Source organism: Aquarana catesbeiana, linkage group LG12 (assembly GCF_042186555.1).
Source record: "Aquarana catesbeiana isolate 2022-GZ linkage group LG12, ASM4218655v1, whole genome shotgun sequence".
NCBI lineage: Eukaryota > Metazoa > Chordata > Amphibia > Anura > Ranidae > Aquarana > Aquarana catesbeiana.
Window position 1 is genome coordinate 214,146,872 of NC_133335.1, and position 20,389 is coordinate 214,167,260.

The following is a 20,389-nucleotide window of genomic DNA, read 5'->3' on the forward strand; positions in this document are numbered from 1 at the left end:
TCAAATTTAGTTTGGGTACAGCATTTCATGACCGCGCTATTACAAGTTAAAGCAGAGCAGTGCCAAACTGTAAATAGTGCTCTGGTCAGGAAGTGGGTAAATCCTTCCGGGGCTGAAGTGGTTAATGGGACGGCTGGTGATGCGGCAGTGACACAACAAGAAGTAGAGAGAAAGAGTCCTGGACAGCCGCACACAAAATAATGAATTACCTTTATTGAATGCTGATCATAAAAGATACATGCCACAGCAGAAAAATGCAGGAAAGCTGACGCGTTTCACACTGTTGTCAGTGCTTAATCATAGCTTATGATTAAGCACTGACTAGAGTGTGAAACGCGTCAGGTTCCTGCATTTTTCTGCTATGGCATGTATCTTTTATGATCAGCATTCAATACAGGTAATTCATTATTTTGAGTGCGGCTGTCCAGGACTCTTTCTCTCTACTTCATTATAAGCATTGCCGGCACCTGTTACTTCCAGTATGGAGGAGATGTTTGTTCCGGATTGACCTTCCTAGAGTGGTAATATCCTTCTTTCTCTGCTATTTAGTGACACAACAAGGTGAGGGACGTGGCGGCAGCAGGTGAGTGGATGCCCCGCTAACAGGCGCTGCCGTGATGGATCTGAAAGGACAGGAGCTCTTTAAATGTAAGGACTTATTCTTGCTGGTAGTTAGAATCTTTTAATATTTGCAAACAAAATGAAGGTTTCCTATTTAGAATAATAAGCTGCCAGGTTAGTAAATATTCCCAAACTGGGTCTCTTTTACGGCCTGCTGCCGTTTTGCTCCTCAAGTGAGAAATAAAGCACTTCAAGCTGATGTGCAGAAAGATCACAAGATCACAACCTGCTTAGAAGGTTTCACTTTCACTTTTACTGCTTGCCCTTCCTCCTCACACTTAGAGCCTGGTACAGATGCATTTCTCTTCAATCATACAGTTTGTAGTGTACATAGATTTGCAAAACAATGGGATAAGGGAATATTCCTGAACTTTGTTTTATCTCATCGTTTGCTGTAAAATTATGTGAATGCATCAATGCAGTGTGTGTTATCTCAGCTTGCAGAGCTTGGATTCATTGAATGAGTTTACCAACAATGTAAATATTGCAGAATATACAGCCTCATGCTACATAACTAAGCTCCATTTCATGCTGAATAAACTAAATTAATATTGTATCTTAAATAGAAAACTATCTTTAGATAGATTTTTACTCCAAAATCATTTTATTAAAATAAATTTGATAAAAAAATAAAAAAAATACAATTTAACTACTTAAGGACCCCCGCCACAGTTTTACGTCGGCTGTTTGAAGTGAAACACCGTTGTTATGGCAGCAGCTAGCTGCCATAACCCAGTATCCTCTTCAACAGCGGGCGGTCCACTTTCAGATAAAAGTGGTCTCTGTGGCGGATTCGCTGCAAGATCACTGTTTTTTTTGCAAAACAAAAGACATTTAATTATTTTTTTTTTGCAGTTTAGTGTAACTGTTAGATCTCAGGTCTTTTTGACCCCAGATCTCACATTAAAGAGGTCCTGTCATGCTTTTTTTCTATTACAAGGGATGCTCACTTTCCCTGTAATAGGAATAAAAGTGACCAAAACATTTTTTTTAAAAGGGCAGTGTCAAAAATGTAAAGCGCCCCGAACCACCGTATTAGCGCACAGAAGCGAACGCATACGTAAGTCGCGCCTGCATATGAAAACGATGTTTAATCCACACATGTGAGGTATCACTGTGATTGTTAGAGCGAGAGCAATAATTCTAGCCCTAGACCTCCTCTGTAACTCAAAATTGGTAACCTGTAGACATTTTTAAGCGTCGCCTATGGAGATTTTTAGGGGTCAAAGTTTGTCGCCATTCCACAAGCGGGCGCAATTTTGAAGCATGAAATGTTGGGTATCAATTTACTCGGCATAACATTGTCTTTCACAATATAAAAAAAAATTGGTTAACTTTACTGTTGTCTTATTTTTTTATTAAAAAAAGTGTATTTTTTCCCCAAAAATTGCGCTTGTAAGACTGCTGCGCAAATACGGTGTGACTTAAAGTATGATTGGAGGTTCGAAGTAATTTTCTTGCACAAAAAAATGATTTTAACTTGTAAACACCAAGTCTGAAAAATAGTCCCGGTCCTTAAAGTGATTGTAAACCTTAGTATTTCTTCTTTTTTAAATAACAAACATATCATACTTACCTCCACTGTGCAGTTTGTCTTGCACAGTGTGGCCCCGAACCTCGTCTTCTGGGGTCCCCTGGCAGCTCTCGTGGCTCCTCCTCGCATCGGTAAACCCCCTGAGAGAAGCGCTCTCCCTGGGGGTGCTACCTTGCAGGGGCTCGCTCCGAGTCCAGCATTTGCGTCCATAGACACAGAATGCTGGACTCGGCCCCGCCCCTCCTGGCACCCGCGTCATTGGATTTGATTGACAGCAGGGGGGGCCAATGGCTGCGCAGCTATCAATCTATCCAATCAAGAGTCGAGAACCCTAGGCAGAGAGGAAGAGCGCGTCTCCGCCGTGGGAATTTCAGGTAAGTAAGACGGGGGGCTGGGGGGCTGGTCAGTGTCAGAAGTTTTTCACCTTAATGCATAGGATGCATTAAGGTGAAAAAAAACATGAGGGTTTACAACCCCTTTAAGTGGTTAAATTAAAAATAAATACGTTTTTTTTTTTATCTTTTTAAAAAAATCATTGATTTTTATCCACCCTAGTAGGGGGCATTCTTCCTACTGACCTCCAATGTAAAGGGCCTTTTTCCCAGTGATCCCCAGTGTAAGGAACATTATTCCCACTGACCTCCAATGTGAGGAACATTCTTCCCACTGACCTCCAATGTAAGGGACATTCTTCCCACTGACCTCCAATGTAAGGGACATGCTTCCTACTGACCTCCAATGTAAGGGGCCTTTTTCCCAGTGATCACCAATGTAAGGAACATTCTTCCCACTGACCTCCAATGTAAGGTACATTCTTCCCACTGACCTCCAATGTAAGGGACATTCTTCCCACTGACCTCCAATGTAAGGGACATTCTTCCCACTGATCACCAATGTAAGGAACATTCTTCTCACTGATCACCAATGTAAGGGACATTCTTCCCACTGACCTCCAATGTAAGGGACATGCTTCCTACTGACCTCCAATGTAAGGGGCCTTTTTCCCAGTGATCACCAATGTAAGGAACATTCTTCCCACTGACCTCCAATGTAAGGGACATTCTTCCCACTGATCACCAATGTAAGGAACATTCTTCCCACTGACCTCAAATGTAAGGGACATTCTTCCCACTGACCTCCAATGTAAGGGACATTCTTCCCACTGACCTCCAATGTAAGAGGCCTTTTTCCCAGTGATCACCAATGTTAGGGGCATGTTTCCCCAGAGCTGACCTCTTCGCCCAGACTCTTTGCTCTGTCGGCAATCCCTCGCATAGCTCCCAACTGTCCTGATTTCGAGGGACTGACCCTGATTTGGAGCAATGTCCCTCTGTCCCTCATTCCTCCTCATTTGTCCCTCATTTTGGTCTGATCTATATAGATGTATATAAAATGCACTTTTTATCTATCAAAAAGTGTTTTCCAGCACTAAACCTTTCATCTGATTTCTAAATTGCTGCATTTGTAAATTCTAAAAGCCAATAAAGGAATAGTAGTGGTAAAAAAATCACTTGTGGGTTGAACCAATCTTTTATTTTTTTTACAATTCTCCTTTAAGTGGGCGTGGCACGGGGTGTACCCTATGCCTGCATACTTTTGCTGATAGGTGTCCCTCATTCCCATCTCAAAAAAGTTGGGAGGTATGCCCTCGCCATCATCCCATACAATGCAGGGCTAGTACTTTGTCAACAACAGTAACATTTTTAGTTTGGTGACAATGGAAGTACAAATAGGAAGGGTAAATCTTTCCTTTAAGGACACAGACAGCAATAAAAATTTGAGTTTCTAACTCTTGGCTCATTTATCCAAGATCCTAAACAAAGGTTTGGGTTTTAGATACACTTTAAGGATCCGTGTTTCCCTGCCTCCCTCCCCACCCCAAGGTCCGGGGTGGATAGACACTTTAAAATGGGTAGACAGGTCAAAGGAAAACTGGCCACAGTTCCGAACATTTTGTCTACAACATTGTCCTGAGGACAAAAAAAGTACAATAAAGCCGCCACATTCTTGGTGCATCTCAAGGGCTGCCCAGGAGACCCACAGCTGTGTGTTCCCAGCCGCCGCCATTGCCAAGGATACCAGGAAAACAGCGGGATAGAGCATAGGACATGTATTCTGTGGGTGTGTGGACGGAGATATTGTGTGCAGGGAGTGGTGTGCATGTCATCTATTATCTACACAATGTGATATGCTTCAGGAATTCCTACATGCTTAAATTAACCTCCCTTGCTATCTCTATCGCCTTATGGGGAAACACCACAGCTTGTCATTGTAAAGGAATGTTATCACCCGAGACTTCATTCACACCAGGTAGATGAATATTGGGGCCTATTCATATTCATAAGGGGGCCTGCTCTTTGAGTTGACTAAAGCAACAAGGTGGTTCCTCTGAATTGAAGAATAGAAGGATGCTACGGACAACAAGACCACGTTGTCCTAGCTGACAGTACTTTAAAAGAACATTCCACTTAGGCTAAAATAGAAATAAAAATACAGATTCAATAAAAATACAATTTTAATACATAGCTTTTAATTTTCATTGTGGTGTATATATATATATATATACACTATAGCAGGGATCTCCAAACTACGGCCCTCCAACTGTTGCGGAACTACACATCCCATGAGGCATTGTAAAACTCTGACATTCACAGACATGACTAGGCATGATGGGAATTGTAGTTCCTGAACAACTGGAGGGCTGTAGTTTGGAGACCCCTGCAGTATAGGGTTGATTTACTAAAACCGGAGAGCGCAAAATCTGGTGCAGCTCTGCATGGTAGCCAATCAACTTCTAACTTCTGCTTGTTTAATTAAGCTTTGACAATAAAACCTGGAAGCTGATTGGTTTCTATGCAGAGCTGCACCAGATTTTGCACCCTCCAGTTTTGGTAAATCAACCCCCAAATTACCAAAAGTATTGGGACGTCTGCCTTTACACGCACATTTAACTTTAATGGCATCCCAGTCTAAGTCTGTAGGGTTCAATATTGAGTTGACCCACCCTTTGCAGCTATAACAGCTTCAACTCTTCTGGGAAGGCTGTCCACAAGGTTTAGGAGTGTATCTATGGCAGGGGTCTCAAACTGGTGGCCCTCCAGCTGTTGTGAAACTACAAGTCTCATCATGCCTCTGCCTGTGGAGGTCATGCTTGTAACTGTCAGCCTTACAATGCCTCATGGGACTTGTAGTTTCGCAACAGCTGGAAGGCCGCCAGTTTGAGACCCTTGATCTATGGGAATGTTTGACCATTCTTCCAGAAGTGCATTTGTGAGGTCAGGCACTGATGTTGGCCATAAAGGCTTGGCTTGAAGTCTAGGCTCTAATTTTTCCCAAAGGTGAGGTCAGGACTCTGTGAAGGCCAGTCAAGTTCCTCCACCCCAAACTCGCTCATCCATGTCTTTATGGACCTTGCTTTGTGCACTGGTGCGCAGTCATGTTGGAACAGGAAGGGGCCATCCCCAAACTGTTCCCACAAAGTTGGGAGCATGAAATTGTCCAAAATGTCTTGGTATGCTGACGCCTTAAGAGTTTCCTTCACTGGAACTAAGGGGCCAAGCCCAGCCCCTGAAAAACAACCCCCACACCATAATCCCCCCTCCACCAAATGATTTGGACCAGTGCACAAAGCAAGGTCCATAAAGACATGGATTAGTGAGTTTGGGGTGGAGGAACTTGACTGGCCTGCACAGACTCCTGACCTCAACCCGATATAACCCCTTTGGGAGGAATTAGAGTGGAGACTGTGAGCCAGGCCTTCTCGTCCACATCAGTGCCTGACCTCACAAATGCACTTCTGGAAGAATGATGAAACATTCCCATAGACACACTCCTAAACCTTGTGGACAGCCTTCCCAGAAGAGTTGAAGCTGTTATAGCTGCAAAGGGTGGGCCAACTCAATATTGAACCCTATGGACTAAGACTGGGATGCCATTAAAGTTCATGTGCCTGTAAAGGCAGGTGTCCCAATACTTTTGGTAATACTGTGTCTATACACTCATCGGTCCCTTTATTAGGTACACCTTGTAAGTACCAGGTTGGACCCCCTTTTCCCTTCAGACTTGCCTTAATTCTTCGTGGCAAAGATTTAACAAGGTGTTGGAAACATTCCTCAGAGATTTTGGTCCATAGTGACATGATAGCATCATGAAGTTTCTGCAGATTTGTCGGCTGCACATCCATGATGCGAGTCTCCCGTTCCACCACATCCCAAAGGTGCTCTATTGGACTGTGACTGTGGTGACTGTGGAGACCATTGGAGTACAGTGACCTCATTGTCATGTTGAAGAAATCAGTGGTGAGATGATTTGATCTTTGTGACATGGTGCATTATCCTGCTGGAAGGAGCCATCAGAAGATAAAGGGATGGACATGGTCAGCAACAATACTCAGGTAGGCCGTGGTGATAATGATGCTCAATTGGTACTAAGGGGCCCAAAGTGTGCCAAGAAAATATCCCCCCCCCACCATTACACCACCACCAGCCTGAACCATTGATACAAGGCAGGATGGATCCATGCTTTCATGTTGTTTACACCAAATTCTGACCCGACCATCTGAATGTCGCAGTTGAAATGGAGACTCATCAGACCAGACAACGTTTTTCTAATCTTCTATTGTCCAATTTTGGTGAGTCTGTGTGAATTGTAACCTCAGTTTCCTGTCCTTAGCTGACAGAAGTGGCACCCGGTGTGGTCTTCTGCTGCTGTAGCCCATCTGCTTCAAGGTTCGATGTGTTGTGTGTTCAGAGATGGTATTCTGTATACCTTGGTTGTAACAAGTGGTTATTTGAGTTACTGTTGCCTTTTCTATCATCTCCAACCAGTCTGCCCATTTTCCTCTGACCTCTGACATCAAAAAGACATTTTCCTCCACACAACTGCCGCTCACTGGATATTTTCTCTTTTTTGGACCATTCTCTGTACACCCGAGAGATGGTTGTGTGTGAAAATCCCAGTAGATCAGCAGTTTTTGAAATACTCAGATCAGCCCATCTGGCACTAACAACCATGCCACGTTCAAAGTCACTTAAACACCCTTTCTTCACAATTCTGATGCTCGGTTTGAACTTCAGCAAGTCGTCTACACCACATCAAGATGCCTAAATGCATTGAGTTGCTGCCATGTGATTGGCTGATTAACAATTTGTGTTACCAAGCAATTAAACAGGTGTACCCAATAAAGTAGCAGGTGAGTGTATATCAGTCATTATTATTTAAAAAAGAAAAAGTTTTTTTTTAAATTTTATTGAAAAAAACAACTATTTTTTTTATTTAAAAAATTACTTTTAATTCAATATTCATTCTAATACAAACCAGTTATAATGTTGTAAAACTGCCAAAAGAGTTGCCTTTTTAGTGACATGGAGGACCTGTGACATTTTGTATACAATGTGACCCTAAAAATCCTAGTCTCACTGGTTTTCCGGAAAGGAAAGGGCAAGAAAGAGAAGAAAAGGGAAGTACAGGGGGAGAGGAAAGGACAGGAAAGGAAAGGAAAGGAAAGGAAAGGAAAGGAAAGAAAAAAGAAGGACAGGACAGGAAAGGAAAGGAAAGGACAGGAAAGGAAAGGAAAGGAAAGGAAAAGACAGGACAGGAAAGGAAAGGAAAGAAAAAGGAAGGACAGGGGGAGAGGAAAGGACAGGAAAGGAAAGCAAAGGAAAGGAAAGGACAGGAAAGGAAAGGAAAGGAAAGGAAAGGAAAAGACAGGACAGGAAAGGAAAGGAAAGGAAAAGACAGGACAGGAAAGGAAAGGAAAGGAAAGGAAAGGAAAAGACAGGACAGGAAAGGAAAGGAAAGGAAAGGAAAGGACGGGAAAGGAAAGGAAAGGAAAGGAAAGGAAAGGAAAGGAAAGGAAAGGAAAAGACGGGAAAGGAAAGGAAAGGAAAGAAAGCACAGGAAAGAAAGGACAGGAAAGGAAAGAAAAGGAAAGGGCAGGAGAAGAGGACAGGAAAGGAAAGGAAGGGAAAAGATAGGAAAGGAAAGAAAGGACAGGAAAAGGAAGAGAAAGGACAGGAAAGGAAAGGAAAGAAATGGAAATGGAAAGGGCAGGAAAGGAAAGAACAGAAGAGGACAGGACAGGAAAGGAAAGGAAAAGACAGGACAGGAAAGGAAAGAATAGGAAAGGGAAGGAAAGAAAATGGCAGAAGAGGAAAGGAAAGGAAATGGCAAGAAAGAAAAGAAAAGGGAAGGACAGAGGGAGAGGACAGGAAAGGAAAGGAAAGGAAAGGAAGGGAAAAGACAGGACAGGAAAGGAAAGAAAAGGAAAGGACATGAGAAGAGGACAGGACAGGAAAGGAAAGGAAAGGAAAGGAAGGGAAAGAAAAGGAAAGGGAAGGAAAGAGAAGGAAAGGGAAGGAAAGGAAAGGACAGGAAAGGGAAGTGAAAGGGAAAGGAGAGTATAGGAAAGGAAAGGAGTGGTGGGGAGATACAAAAGTATAAAAAATAAGAACAAGGTAAGGAGAAAGAATGAGGGTATCAGATACTATAGAGACATATTTGGATGTTCAATGACTGGTACAAAGTACTGTATGTGCTGAGTTGTGTCCTTAGTTTGTGAGGGTGGAAGGCTTTTCCATCCCCCAACCTTTCCAGGCCAGAGTCCCATGATTTGGAAAGCATTGGGCTGCAGTGTTGAATGGCATTCTTTCATTCCTGTCTCCTCTGCCAAATCCCACACAGTGTAAGAAAGCGAGCGAGTGGAATGAGTGAGGAAGAAGGGAAGGATGCTTCAGGTATCAAGAAGAGAGACTGACGTGTCTAATCAGGTAGGTACATGTAGGTACATGGCCAGTTATTGGTAGGCACAGCATGCACTGACAGTTAGCAAAATGTAGGTACCAATTGTAAAGCAGCACAGCTGAATGTAATGAACTATTGCAAAAGAAAGTAGCAGAACATACAGATACCATTGGATCTCATATCCTCTTCTGCCTGTCTATGGCCCATGCAACAAACAAAGGGGTTTTCCCTTTTCTCTGTCAGATTGAACTCACCCCCTCGTATTAATTAAATATTTACATCTTGGAGGGTACATCTTTTTATATTGCAAAATGAGCTCCCTTCATTTTTGACATTTCTCCTGCATGTAGGTGGACGGGCGACTCAAACAGATCTCTTCTATATTCATTCTTGAGCACCTGATAGCTGAAGTACAGAGCTGATTATATTGCTATCACTCATGAACTAGTATCTGATGTATATTATTTGCCTTGGCTTGACTTTTACAATGTTTTACATGGTTTCAAGGCTTTATAGGGATTTTTGCCTTCCTGTGGATAAGGGTGGGCATAGCAATCTGTATATGGAGGGTTTCTTTTTATTTATTGTTCTATTAGTTGAACTAGGAGGACTTCTTTCCTTTTTCAACATAACTATGTGACTAAGTTGAGAAAAAGGTATCTTCTCTCCAATCTCTGTTAGTGAGATCCCTGGTTCTGCACACCTGTGTTGCCCATTATGAGGGTAGCCAACTTTTTTTTTTTTGCAGATTTGATTTTTTATTTTTGCAATTAACCAATTGCCTTCTGAGCATTTTAACCCCCTTCCTGCCCAGGCCAATTTTCAGCTTTCAGCCGCGCAATTGTCACTTTGAATGACAATTGCGCGGTCATGCAACACTGTACCCATATGACATTTTTATCATTTTTTTTTTTCACACAAATAGAGCTTTCTTTTAATGGTATTTAATCACCGCTGGGTTTTTTATTGTTTGCTAAACAAACGAAAAAAGACCGAAAATTTTGAAAAAAAAAAAAAAATTCATAGTTTGTTATAAAATCTTGCAAACAGGTAATCTTTCTCCTTCACTGATGGGCACTGATAGGCTGCACTGATGGGCACTGATAGGCTCTGGTGAGGCGACACCGATGAGGCTGCACTGATAGGTGGCACTGATGAGGCGGCACTAATGAGAAGGCACTGATGAGGCAACACTGATAGGCGGCACCTTTGGGTACTGATAGGCAGCACTGATGGGCACTGATAGGTGGCACTGATGAGGCGGCACTGATAGGCACCAATTATGGGTACTGATAGGCAGCACTGATGGGCACTGATGAGGCTGCACTGATAGGCTCTGGTGAGGCGACACCGATGAGGCTGCACTGATAGGTGGCACTGATGAGGCGGCACTAATGAGAAGGCACTGATGAGGCAACACTGATAGGCGGCACCTTTGGGTACTGATAGGCAGCACTGATGGGCACTGATAGGTGGCACTGATGAGGCGGCACTGATAGGCACCAATTATGGGTACTGATAGGCAGCACTGATGGGCACTGATGAGGCTGCACTGATAGGCTCTGGTGAGGCGACACCGATGAGGCTGCACTGATAGGTGGCACTGATGAGGCAGCACTAATGAGAAGGCACTGATAGGCACCACTTATGGGTACTGATAGGCAGCACTGATGGGCACTGATAGGTGAAACTGAAGAGCCCTGACAGGCTGCACTGATAGGCAGCACTTATGGGTACTAATAGGCAGCACTGATGGGCACTGATAGGTGGCATTAATGGGCACTGATAGGTGGCACTGGTAGGCGGCACTGATAGGTGACACTGATGGGGAGGCAGCACTGATAGGTGACACGGATAGGCACTTATAGGTGGCACTGATGAGCACCGATTTGCAGCACTGGTGCACACTGATTGGCAGCACTGGGGGGCACTGGTTGGCAGCACTGGGGGGCACTGGTTGGCAGCACTGGTGGGACAGTGTCCTGATTATCAGTGCCGATGTCCCTTTAACTTACACCGGTTATCGGCTCTCTTCTTCTCTCCTCACGTTGTCAGCGTGAGGAAAGAAAAGCAGATAAACGTCTCATGTTTACATCCTGTGATTGGCTGTCATTGGCTGACAGTTGATCACGTGGCAAAGGGCCGCTGTGATTGGCCCATTACCTCAATCTGATCAGCTGAGTCCATGGACGCCCTCCCAGAAAACGAAGCCCGCGCTGTAGCCATCTTTCGGACTATCGCACAGGCAGGAAGTAGTTAAAGAATGCAAAAGGTTTGGAGAAGAAGGGATCGCAGTTATTTGTAAAGCTTGCATCTTTAAAGTCAATAAAGTGCATCAACTAAACTGCAAACCTTTTGTGTTCTGTTTCCAGTGCCACTGTATGCATTGGCAAACCTCCTTAGACCCAGTCTGCCCAGACAGTATGGTCACCTGCTGACTTGGCATCATCCACAGACAGCTTAACGGCGTAGTAAGAAGGAAGTTGGAAGACAGAAGACGGAAAAGAAGTTGAATCAACGCAATTTTGCTTCAGATAATTTAGAGTTTTTCAAGTTTTTTGAAGAGTATGGAAAAAATGACTTTCCCAAGCCCTCTCTTTGTAAAGTACTAACACTGACTGTGAAAACATTGAAGAATTGGGGAGGGTCTAGATAGGACTGAAAATGAATTAAATAACACAAAACAGGAGGGTAGAGCAGAGGGAGAAACCAAAATCAATTTGTAGTGGCCAAAAAAAAAAAAAAAAAAACACCATTAGATATCAGCATACTACAAAACAATTAACCACTTCATCTCCGGAAGGTTTTACCCTCTTCCTGACCAGGCCATTTTTTGCGATACGGCACGGCATTGCTTTAACCGACAATTGCGCGGTCCTGCAACGCGACGCTGTACCCAAATAACATTGATGACCTTTTTTTCCCACAAATAGATCTTTCTTTTGGTGGTATTTGATCACCTCTGCGGTTTTTATTTTTTGCGCTATAAACAAAAAAACACAGATGATTTTGAATTAAAAAAAATGTTTTACTTTCTGCTATAAAACATTCCCAATAAAAAAATTAAAAAAATTCTAATTTCTTCATCAGTGTAGACCAATATGTATTCTGCTACCAATCCCAATAAGTGTATATTGATTGGTTTGCGCAAAGGTTATAGCGTCTACAAACTATGGAATATTTTTATGGAATTTTTTTTTTTGACTAGTAATGGCAGTGATCAGTGATTTTTGACAGAAGTGTGACATTGCGGCGGACAAATCTGACACTAAGTGACACTTTTTGGGGACCAGTGACACCAATACAGTGATCAGCGCTAAAAAAAAAAAGCACTGTCACTGTATAAATTACACTGGCGGGGAAGGGGTTAACACCAGGGGCGATCAAAGTGTGTCCCTAGGAGGTGCTTACTAACTGTGTGGGGGACGGATACACTGGAGGAAAATGGAGGAAAAGAGAGATCCATTTTTCAGCTTAGCTGAAACACAAGGTCTCTCTTTTGCTCCCTGACAGATCAAAGTCTGCCTTGTTTTCATCTAGCCACTGAACGATAAACGTGTCACAGCGGCCATCAGACCTGCTGATTGGCTCCCGCGGTGTCCAATCACAGCGGGAGCGGCGCTCCGGCGGCGCGTGCGCCCCCTACACCGCGTACACAAAATCACATACAGGTACGTGATTTTGCAAAGCCGGGCCGCCCTGCTGCAGTATATATATGCGGTGGGCGGTCTGGGAGCGGTTAAAAAATAATACCCTAATGTAGTTCAGTGCAACACCAAACAATTACATATATGTGGGGCAGAACATTCTGCTTTAAAACCTAACTCCAGGAATTTAAAAAAAAGTTACCATTTTAGTGCCCCTAGCACCCCCCCCCCCCCCCCTGCAAGGGTTAAATGCTTAATAAGTAAAGAATACTTACTTTTTCTGCGCCCCAGCAAGGTCCCTCCAATGATGCAACTGGTCCCCTGCAGCCTTCACTCTAAGGGGCTCCTGTCCTCAGTCGTCTACTCCAGTGGTTCTCAACCCTGTCGTCAAGTACCCCCAACAGGCCATGTTTGCAGGTTTTCCTTTATCTTGCACAGGTGCTTTAAATCAGAGTCAATGGTTTGGTATTTTGGACAGGTATTTTATCTAAGAGAACTTCCCAAAACATGGCCTGTTGGGGGTACTTGAGGACAGGGTTGAGAACCACTGGCCTACTCAACCCACCATGTACAGTGCAGGGCTATTAGCCTTTAGATCTATATTGTAAGTGATGACACTGAGGGACCATCTACAGACTGACGAGAAGAAGGCAGTGCTGGAGATGGTCGGAATGGGGTATAAGGTAAGTAACGTTGCCCGTTCCTTGACCCCCTAGCCATAACAAGCATTTAGCCCTTGCAGTATAGTAAGGGTAGATGTTATACAATCCCTGGAGTTGGGATTTATTTGATGGCTAACACAGTATAACACTCTACTACTATAATGAATAATGTAACAGAAGGAGCTAAGGTACACAAAGTGGGCGGGAACACCCAAAATTCCCAGGTAGATAAAATCGACATGTAGTGCCCCCCCACGTGACAGTGTGGCGACTGTCCCTCCTGCCCACCCCTTGCCCTGGTCCTAATACTTTTATAACATTCATAATAACAAGTGGCAAGTTCCTTTTTTTAAAAAATAACATTACTCACATGGTGACAGTGCCTGGCGGGCACTCCTTGGCAGAAGGGATAGCCAATAATCCAACCCCAGAGCAATCCACATGAGTTTCAGTGCAGTGGCAGGTTGGGGGACAGCGCAGGAGACCCTCTGTGCTCCATCCTTGGTCACTGGACCAATCGTCATCATCGTCATTGGTGTCAAAAGTACCTGGACCTCTTATTTCTTTGCTGAACTCTGATCCTTGGGAGGTCCTCCTACCCACAGATAATAGTGGGGTCCATATCAAAGCACTAAACAAAGAACAGAGGACCAATGCCTTCACAGGTACACCACACTCCGCACCTGACCGGCACTTTAACATTGTACAGCTGCATAGAATATTCAAATGCAACAGATCCTCAATGTTTAAAATGTAAAAAAAAAAAAAAACACACAAAAAAGTAGTTTTTAAAGTGGTCAGCTAGCAGCATTTAAAACATGTTTTGGCTCAATAAAGTCATGTAAAGTTGTTTCTCTACCAGTTCAATCCATGACTTGCTCTGCCCCTCCTTGGTATCCATTGACGTGATCCAAAATTTGCTCATGTAGGATACAATTGTACATCTGCAGCCCCCCCCCTGAGAGGAGGAGGTTTTATTACCCTTTAGAAGGGTCTCACCCACCCCCACCTCTCTAAATTCCCAGTAGAGCATTCCCAACCTGCATCACTAGGGAACCATATTGTAAATCTTAGGGGGCTGGAGGAGACACTACATTTATACCAACACGACAGGCCTGTACAATAGATAGTGCTTACTAGTAGGGGTGCGCAAAATTTTGAGTTCTTATTTCTAATGACATTTTGATGATTATTTTGGCAAAATGAATTGGGGGTTCAATGGGGAAAGTGACATTAGGAGCTTTTATGGTGTTTTTTTTTTTTTAGGGTGAGATTGATGAGATCATTGCAAATTCAAAGTAGATTTTGCTGTTGGGCATTCTTTGTAAGAAGCCATAGGCTGACTCACCCCAACATGCGCCACCCATAATTAAAATCTGCTTTGGAAGGTCTGAAGGTGCTTCAAACAATAATGGGAGGGTATCTATCATAAACCACTACCATTTTTTTTTTATGTAAAATCCTTTTTTTTTTTTTTTTGCCTTGTTTTTCATCTTAGTACTGCTAATTTCCTCCTTCCTTTTTTAAACCACTTCATGTTTACATGTGTTTGCTCCAGTGTCAGCTGCCAGACAATGACAATGATGGTCCAATTCTGCGTGCTGTGTATTGGCATGGCAGCTTGTAGTGTCCATCAGGACCTGATTGGCTGAAGGCACAGGTGCTCCAATTGGACGCCTAGCAGAAGGAAGAAGAGACAAATGGGGGACACAGAAGCCGCCGCCTGACCTGCTGCTCATCCCACCATCCCACAGCTCGCCGCTGTCACCCACTGACTGATCCCCCACCAAGATGGGGTAAGTGGCGGGCAGTCAGCGAGTGGGCAGGGGGCACAATGTCTGCATTTGACGGGCACAGTGGCTGCATTTTATGGGGCACAAGTGGCTGCATTTGATGGGCACAAATGGCTGCATTTTATGGGGCACAAGTGGCTGCATATGATGGGCACAGTGGTGGCATTTGACGGGCACAGTGGCGGCATTTGACGGGTGCAGTGGCTGCATTTGACGGGCACAGTGGCGGCATTTGACGGGCACAGTGGCTGCATTTGACGGGCACAGTGGCTGCATTTGACGAGCACAGTGGCTGCATTTGACGGGCACAGTGGCTGCATTTGATGGGCACAGTGGCGGCATTTGACGGGCACAGTGGCTGCATTTGACGAGCACAGTGGCGGCATTTGACGGGCACAGTGGCTGCATTTGACGGCACAGTGGCTGCATTTAATTCAATCTTATTTTATTGAGAAAGGAAAAGAGTACAGTACACAAATGTATCATTCAGTAACACACATGAAGAGAAAAACATCATTTTAGTATCTCTGCCAAAACGTCTCATATAATATTGAGTTTGTTAGCTTCAATTATTCCAGTTTGATATACAAGCCTGTGTAGCTATATCGTCAATCATGACTTCTTAAGGGTCAGTGAGCACCACTATACAGTGGCTGCATTTGATAGGGCACAGTGGTGGCATTTCAAGGGCACAGTGGCTGCATTTGACTGGCACAGTGGCTGCATTTGACGGCACAGGGGTGGCATTTGATGGGCACAGTGGCTGCATTTGATGTTTTTTTTTCAGTATTTTCAGCCACTGACTATCAGAGAAGCTGACATTCTCAGCAGGGACATAGTTCGTTGAAGTTGTATTATCTATTTTCAGTCACTAGGTGGCAGCACTGATAGCCTCATTACATGGCAAAACCGGAATGACAGATCCTGAATACACTGATTTGTGTAATCTATTGACCCAATCCATTAAAGTTTACTAAAGTGTATTGAATGACAGTATAAACAAATACCAAATCCATTACTAGGTGATGCATATTCTTCAGAAAGTAAGCAAAAAAATGTTCTTAAAGTGATAGATTAAAATAATAGTCCTAGAAAAAATAATAGCTACACAGCTTGCGCTTGATTTACTAAAGGCAAATAGACTGTGCACTTTGCAAGGCAATTTGCTCCAGAGCTTAGTAAATGAGGGGAAGCTCTGCTGACTTCCATCATCCAATTCCGTGCAAGCAAAATTTTAAATCGTTTTTTCAATTTTCCTTGCATGTGATTGGTTATTCTTTGCAAAGTGAAGCTTCACCTCATTTACTAAGCTCTGGAGCAAATGTCCCTGCAGAGTGCACAGTCTATTTGCCTTTAGTAAATCAACCCCCATATGTCGCCATTGCTTCCTGTTCTCGCTTTTCTGCAGTCTTTAGCATCACCAGCCTATGAAAGTTTCCTGCTTGGAATTCTACTTAACCACTTCCCGCCCGGCCTATAGCAAAATGACGGCCGAGAAGTGGTTCAGGTATCCTGACTGGGTGTCATATGACGTCCAGCAGGATATGCCGCGATTGTGCGCCCAGGGGGGGTGGGGGGGGGGGACAGCGTGGCAATTGTTGGTGCGGGGTGTCAGTCTGACACACCCCATCACCGATCTCAGTAAAGAGTCTCTGACGGAGGCTCTTTACCACGTGATCAGCCGTGTCCAATCACGGCTGATTACAGTATAAACAGGAAGAGCCATTTATTGGCTTTCCCTCACCTTTCCCGCTCTCCTAAGACTGGGGTCTGTGCTGATTGCTTAATGGCGCAGCCTCCCCCCCCCACGGATGCCCACCCAGGACCACCAAGAATGCTGCCAGGACCACCAGGGATACCCATAAAGGATACCCACCAGGTTTGCCACCCTGGACCACCAGGAATATTCCAATCAGTACCCAGGCAGATGCCAATCAGTGTACAGGCACATGCCAATCAGTGTCCATCAGCAATGCCTGCCAGTGTCAGTGCCATAAGTGATGCCTATCAGTGCCACCCATCAGTACCCATCAATACCCATCAGTGCCGCCTATCAGTGCCCATCAGTGACCAGCAGTGCCGCCTATCAGTGTCACCCATAAGTACCCATCAGTGCAGCCTTTCAGTGCCCATCAGTGTCGCCTATCAGTGCCCACCAGTGCCACCTATGAGTGCCCATCAGTGCCGCCTATCAATGCCCATCAGTGCTGCCTATCAGTGCCACCTATCAGTGCCGCCTATCAGTGCCCAGTGCCACCTATCATTGCCCATTGTCAGTGCCCATCAGTGCCACCTCATTGGTGCTGCCTTATCAGTGCCCGTCAGTGCAGCCTCATCATTGAAGGAGAAAACGTACTTATTTACAAAATTGTATAACAGAAACAAAGAAAATCTTTTTTTTTTTTTTTTTTTTTAATTTGTGGTCTTTATTTGTTTAGCAAAAAAATAAAAACCCCAGAGGTGACCAAATCCCACCAAAAGAAATATCTATTTGTGGGAACAAAATGATAAACATTTTGTTTGGGTACAGTGTTGTATGACCACTCAATTGTCATTTAAAAAGTAGACATGTCACGTACAGTATGTCTTGGAATGCCCCTGCCATAAGCAATATGTCGGAAGAAGTACCAGCCCCTTATTCGTTAGAATTAGGGAACATAATATCATAATGAAGATCCATCTGGCATTGTTTTCTATGCCATAGATAAGATCAAGGGCCACTGGAGAAGAGAAAACAAAAAGATCAAAGTATCACAGAACGAGACCAAAGGGATCTTTATTTTAAATAAGCTTCAGCCTAAAGGCTTGAATATTGGCATCGACTTGAATTGTTTTCTCACCAATTTCCAGGCACCTTCCTCATTTATAGGTCCCTCCCCTATAACTAGTCCTTTCTTAAAATGCTGTAGGAGTATAAACTTTTAATAAAACTTTTTTAACTATAATCAATGTACAGTATATATAATCCATTGTTTACAAAACTCCTATTTGAATTTTTATATGTGTTATATTTTATTTTTTATTCCTTTTTGTATTCTAACCGCTTCAGCCCTGGAAGATTTTACCCCCTTCCTGACCAGAGCACTTTTTGCGATTCGGCACTGCATCGCTTTAACTGACAATTGCGCAGTCGTGCGACGTTGCACCCAAACAAAATTGACGTCCTTTTTTTCCCACAAATAGAGATTTCTTTTGGTGGTATTTGATCACCTCTGCGGTTTTTATTTTTTGCGCTATAAACAAAAAAAGAGCAACAATTGAAAAAAAAACTAAATATTTTTTACTTTTTGCTATAATAAATATCCCCGAAAAATATTTAAAAAAACTATTTTTTTCCTCAGTTTAGGCCGATATGTATTCTTCTACATATTTTTGGTAAAAAAAATGGCAATAAGCGTATATTGATTGGTTTGTGCAAAATTTATAGCGTTTATAAAATAGGGGATAGTTTTATGGCATTTTCATTTTTAATTTTTTTATTAGTACTGGCGGCGATCTGCGATTTTTATCAGGACTGCGACATTACTGCAGATACATTGGACATTTTTGACACTATTTTGAGACCATTGTCGTTTATACAGTGATCAGTGCTATAAAAATGCATTGATTACTGTGTAAATGACACTGGCAGTGAAGGGGTTAAACACTAGGGGGCGATGAAGGGGTTAAGTGTGTCCTAGGGAGTGATTCTAACTGTAGGGGGGGAGGGGCTACAACACACATGACAGCTATCACTGCTCTCGATGACAGACAGCAGTGATCTCTATCCTGTCACTAGGCAGAATGGGGAAATGCTTTGTTTACAAAACCATCTCCCCGTTCTTCCTCTCCGTGACACGATCGTGGGCACCCGGCGCACATCGAGTCTTCTTAAAGACACCACTTCTTAAAAAGGACGTACATGTACGCCCTTTTGCCTACCAGTGCCATTCTGCCAATGTAAATTGTCGTGCGCTTGTCGGCAAGCGGTTAATCGTATTGAGGTCATCTGCATATATGTGGGGTCATACAGATACATTTTCACCTCGCTAATTTTTAATTTTTAATGATCGTACCATTAGTATGTTTTTTATATGAATGTAAAGGTATACGGTGTTCCTATAAACAATGAGGAACGTAAGACCAGTCCTTTTACATTTAATATCTCGACATGTTGCGGAGTAGTATCTAGCGTTATATGGTATTGGCCATTTGTTTTATACTACTATCAGCGCCGCCATGTTGAAGTGCGGACTAACCAAAAATGGCCGCGGTCACATGGCTACCAATTAGGATACACCTCATACTATATAAACCGGATGGTGTAGCAAGATGGCGTCGCTCCAGATGACGTCCCAGTGATGAAACACGTAGGAAGGGGCTAACAGCCTCATTGCATCACTTCCGGTTTCGAGCCATGGAACGCAAACCATCCCGGCTTCCTGTTTTTTACCCAAAGCTCTGTATTAACAGACTGAATGTGAGTACGTCTTTGTCTGTATTAGTAAACTGTTAAGTTTTTATGGTAATACACTATGGAAGTGTTTCTTTCCTGCATGTGGGAGAAATAAAGGGCCAGCCGCAAGGAGACTATTTTATGCCTTACACCGCAAACACGGAAGCAAACGACATATGGACTTTCTAGTGCACCAGCAATTTTTTACTAGAGGATATTATAAGTATTTTTATGCCTGTTGTCATATATAATTTATTATCACAGCAGTTAGCTGCTTTTTTTATTGTGGTTTATCACGGGTTGGATTGCACACCAATCTGCATTCCAGTAGCATCGCACTAGGTTGTTACTACAATCACTCAGATCATGTGCATATTTTAACTTTCATTGGGCTTGTTTTTTGTATTATCTGCACAGTCATTAAACTATGAACCCACTCGTTACAAGCCAGGGGTTTAAAACACTCCGTACCAGAACAGCGCCATTTCTATCCCCCTATTTTCCATTTTCTTCTATTTCCACCTTTGGTGGATTTATTGGTGGAGGCTGCAGTTCTCCTTGTCTGATTCTCTCCATAAGCGCGGGAGCTTATATATTCTTATATATATTTTTACATTTCCTATAATGTGACTACAGTCTATGACTATGCAGCATGGCTGCAGTCTCTGTCCATCTCCTGTATCATGTCTGCACTCTCTGACCATCTCCTGTAACACATCTGCAGTCTCCTACATTTTCCTGTAAAATATCTGCAGTCTCTGACATCCCCTGTAAAATGTCTGCAGTCTCTGACCATCTCCTGTAACATGTCTGCAGTCTCTGACCATCTCTAGTATCGTGTCTGCAGTCTCTGACGATCTCCTGTAACATGTCTGCAGTCTCTGACCATCTCTAGTATCGTGTCTGCAGTCTCTGACCATCTCCTGTAACATATCTGCAGTCTCTGACCATCTCCT

The 20,389-nt window shown here is 43.4% G+C and overlaps 1 protein-coding gene across 1 annotated transcript in view; it reads right to left on the reverse strand.

Moving 5' to 3' along the window:
- The window catches only part of LOC141113399 (polycystin-1-like), a 179,305-nt gene that overhangs the window by 139,433 nt on the left and 19,483 nt on the right, over positions 1-20,389 (reverse strand). The window contains exon 3 of the mRNA XM_073606457.1: positions 13,576-13,800. Coding sequence (XP_073462558.1) covers positions 13,576-13,800 — 225 coding nt within the window. The remainder of the gene's footprint in view (positions 1-13,575; positions 13,801-20,389) is intronic.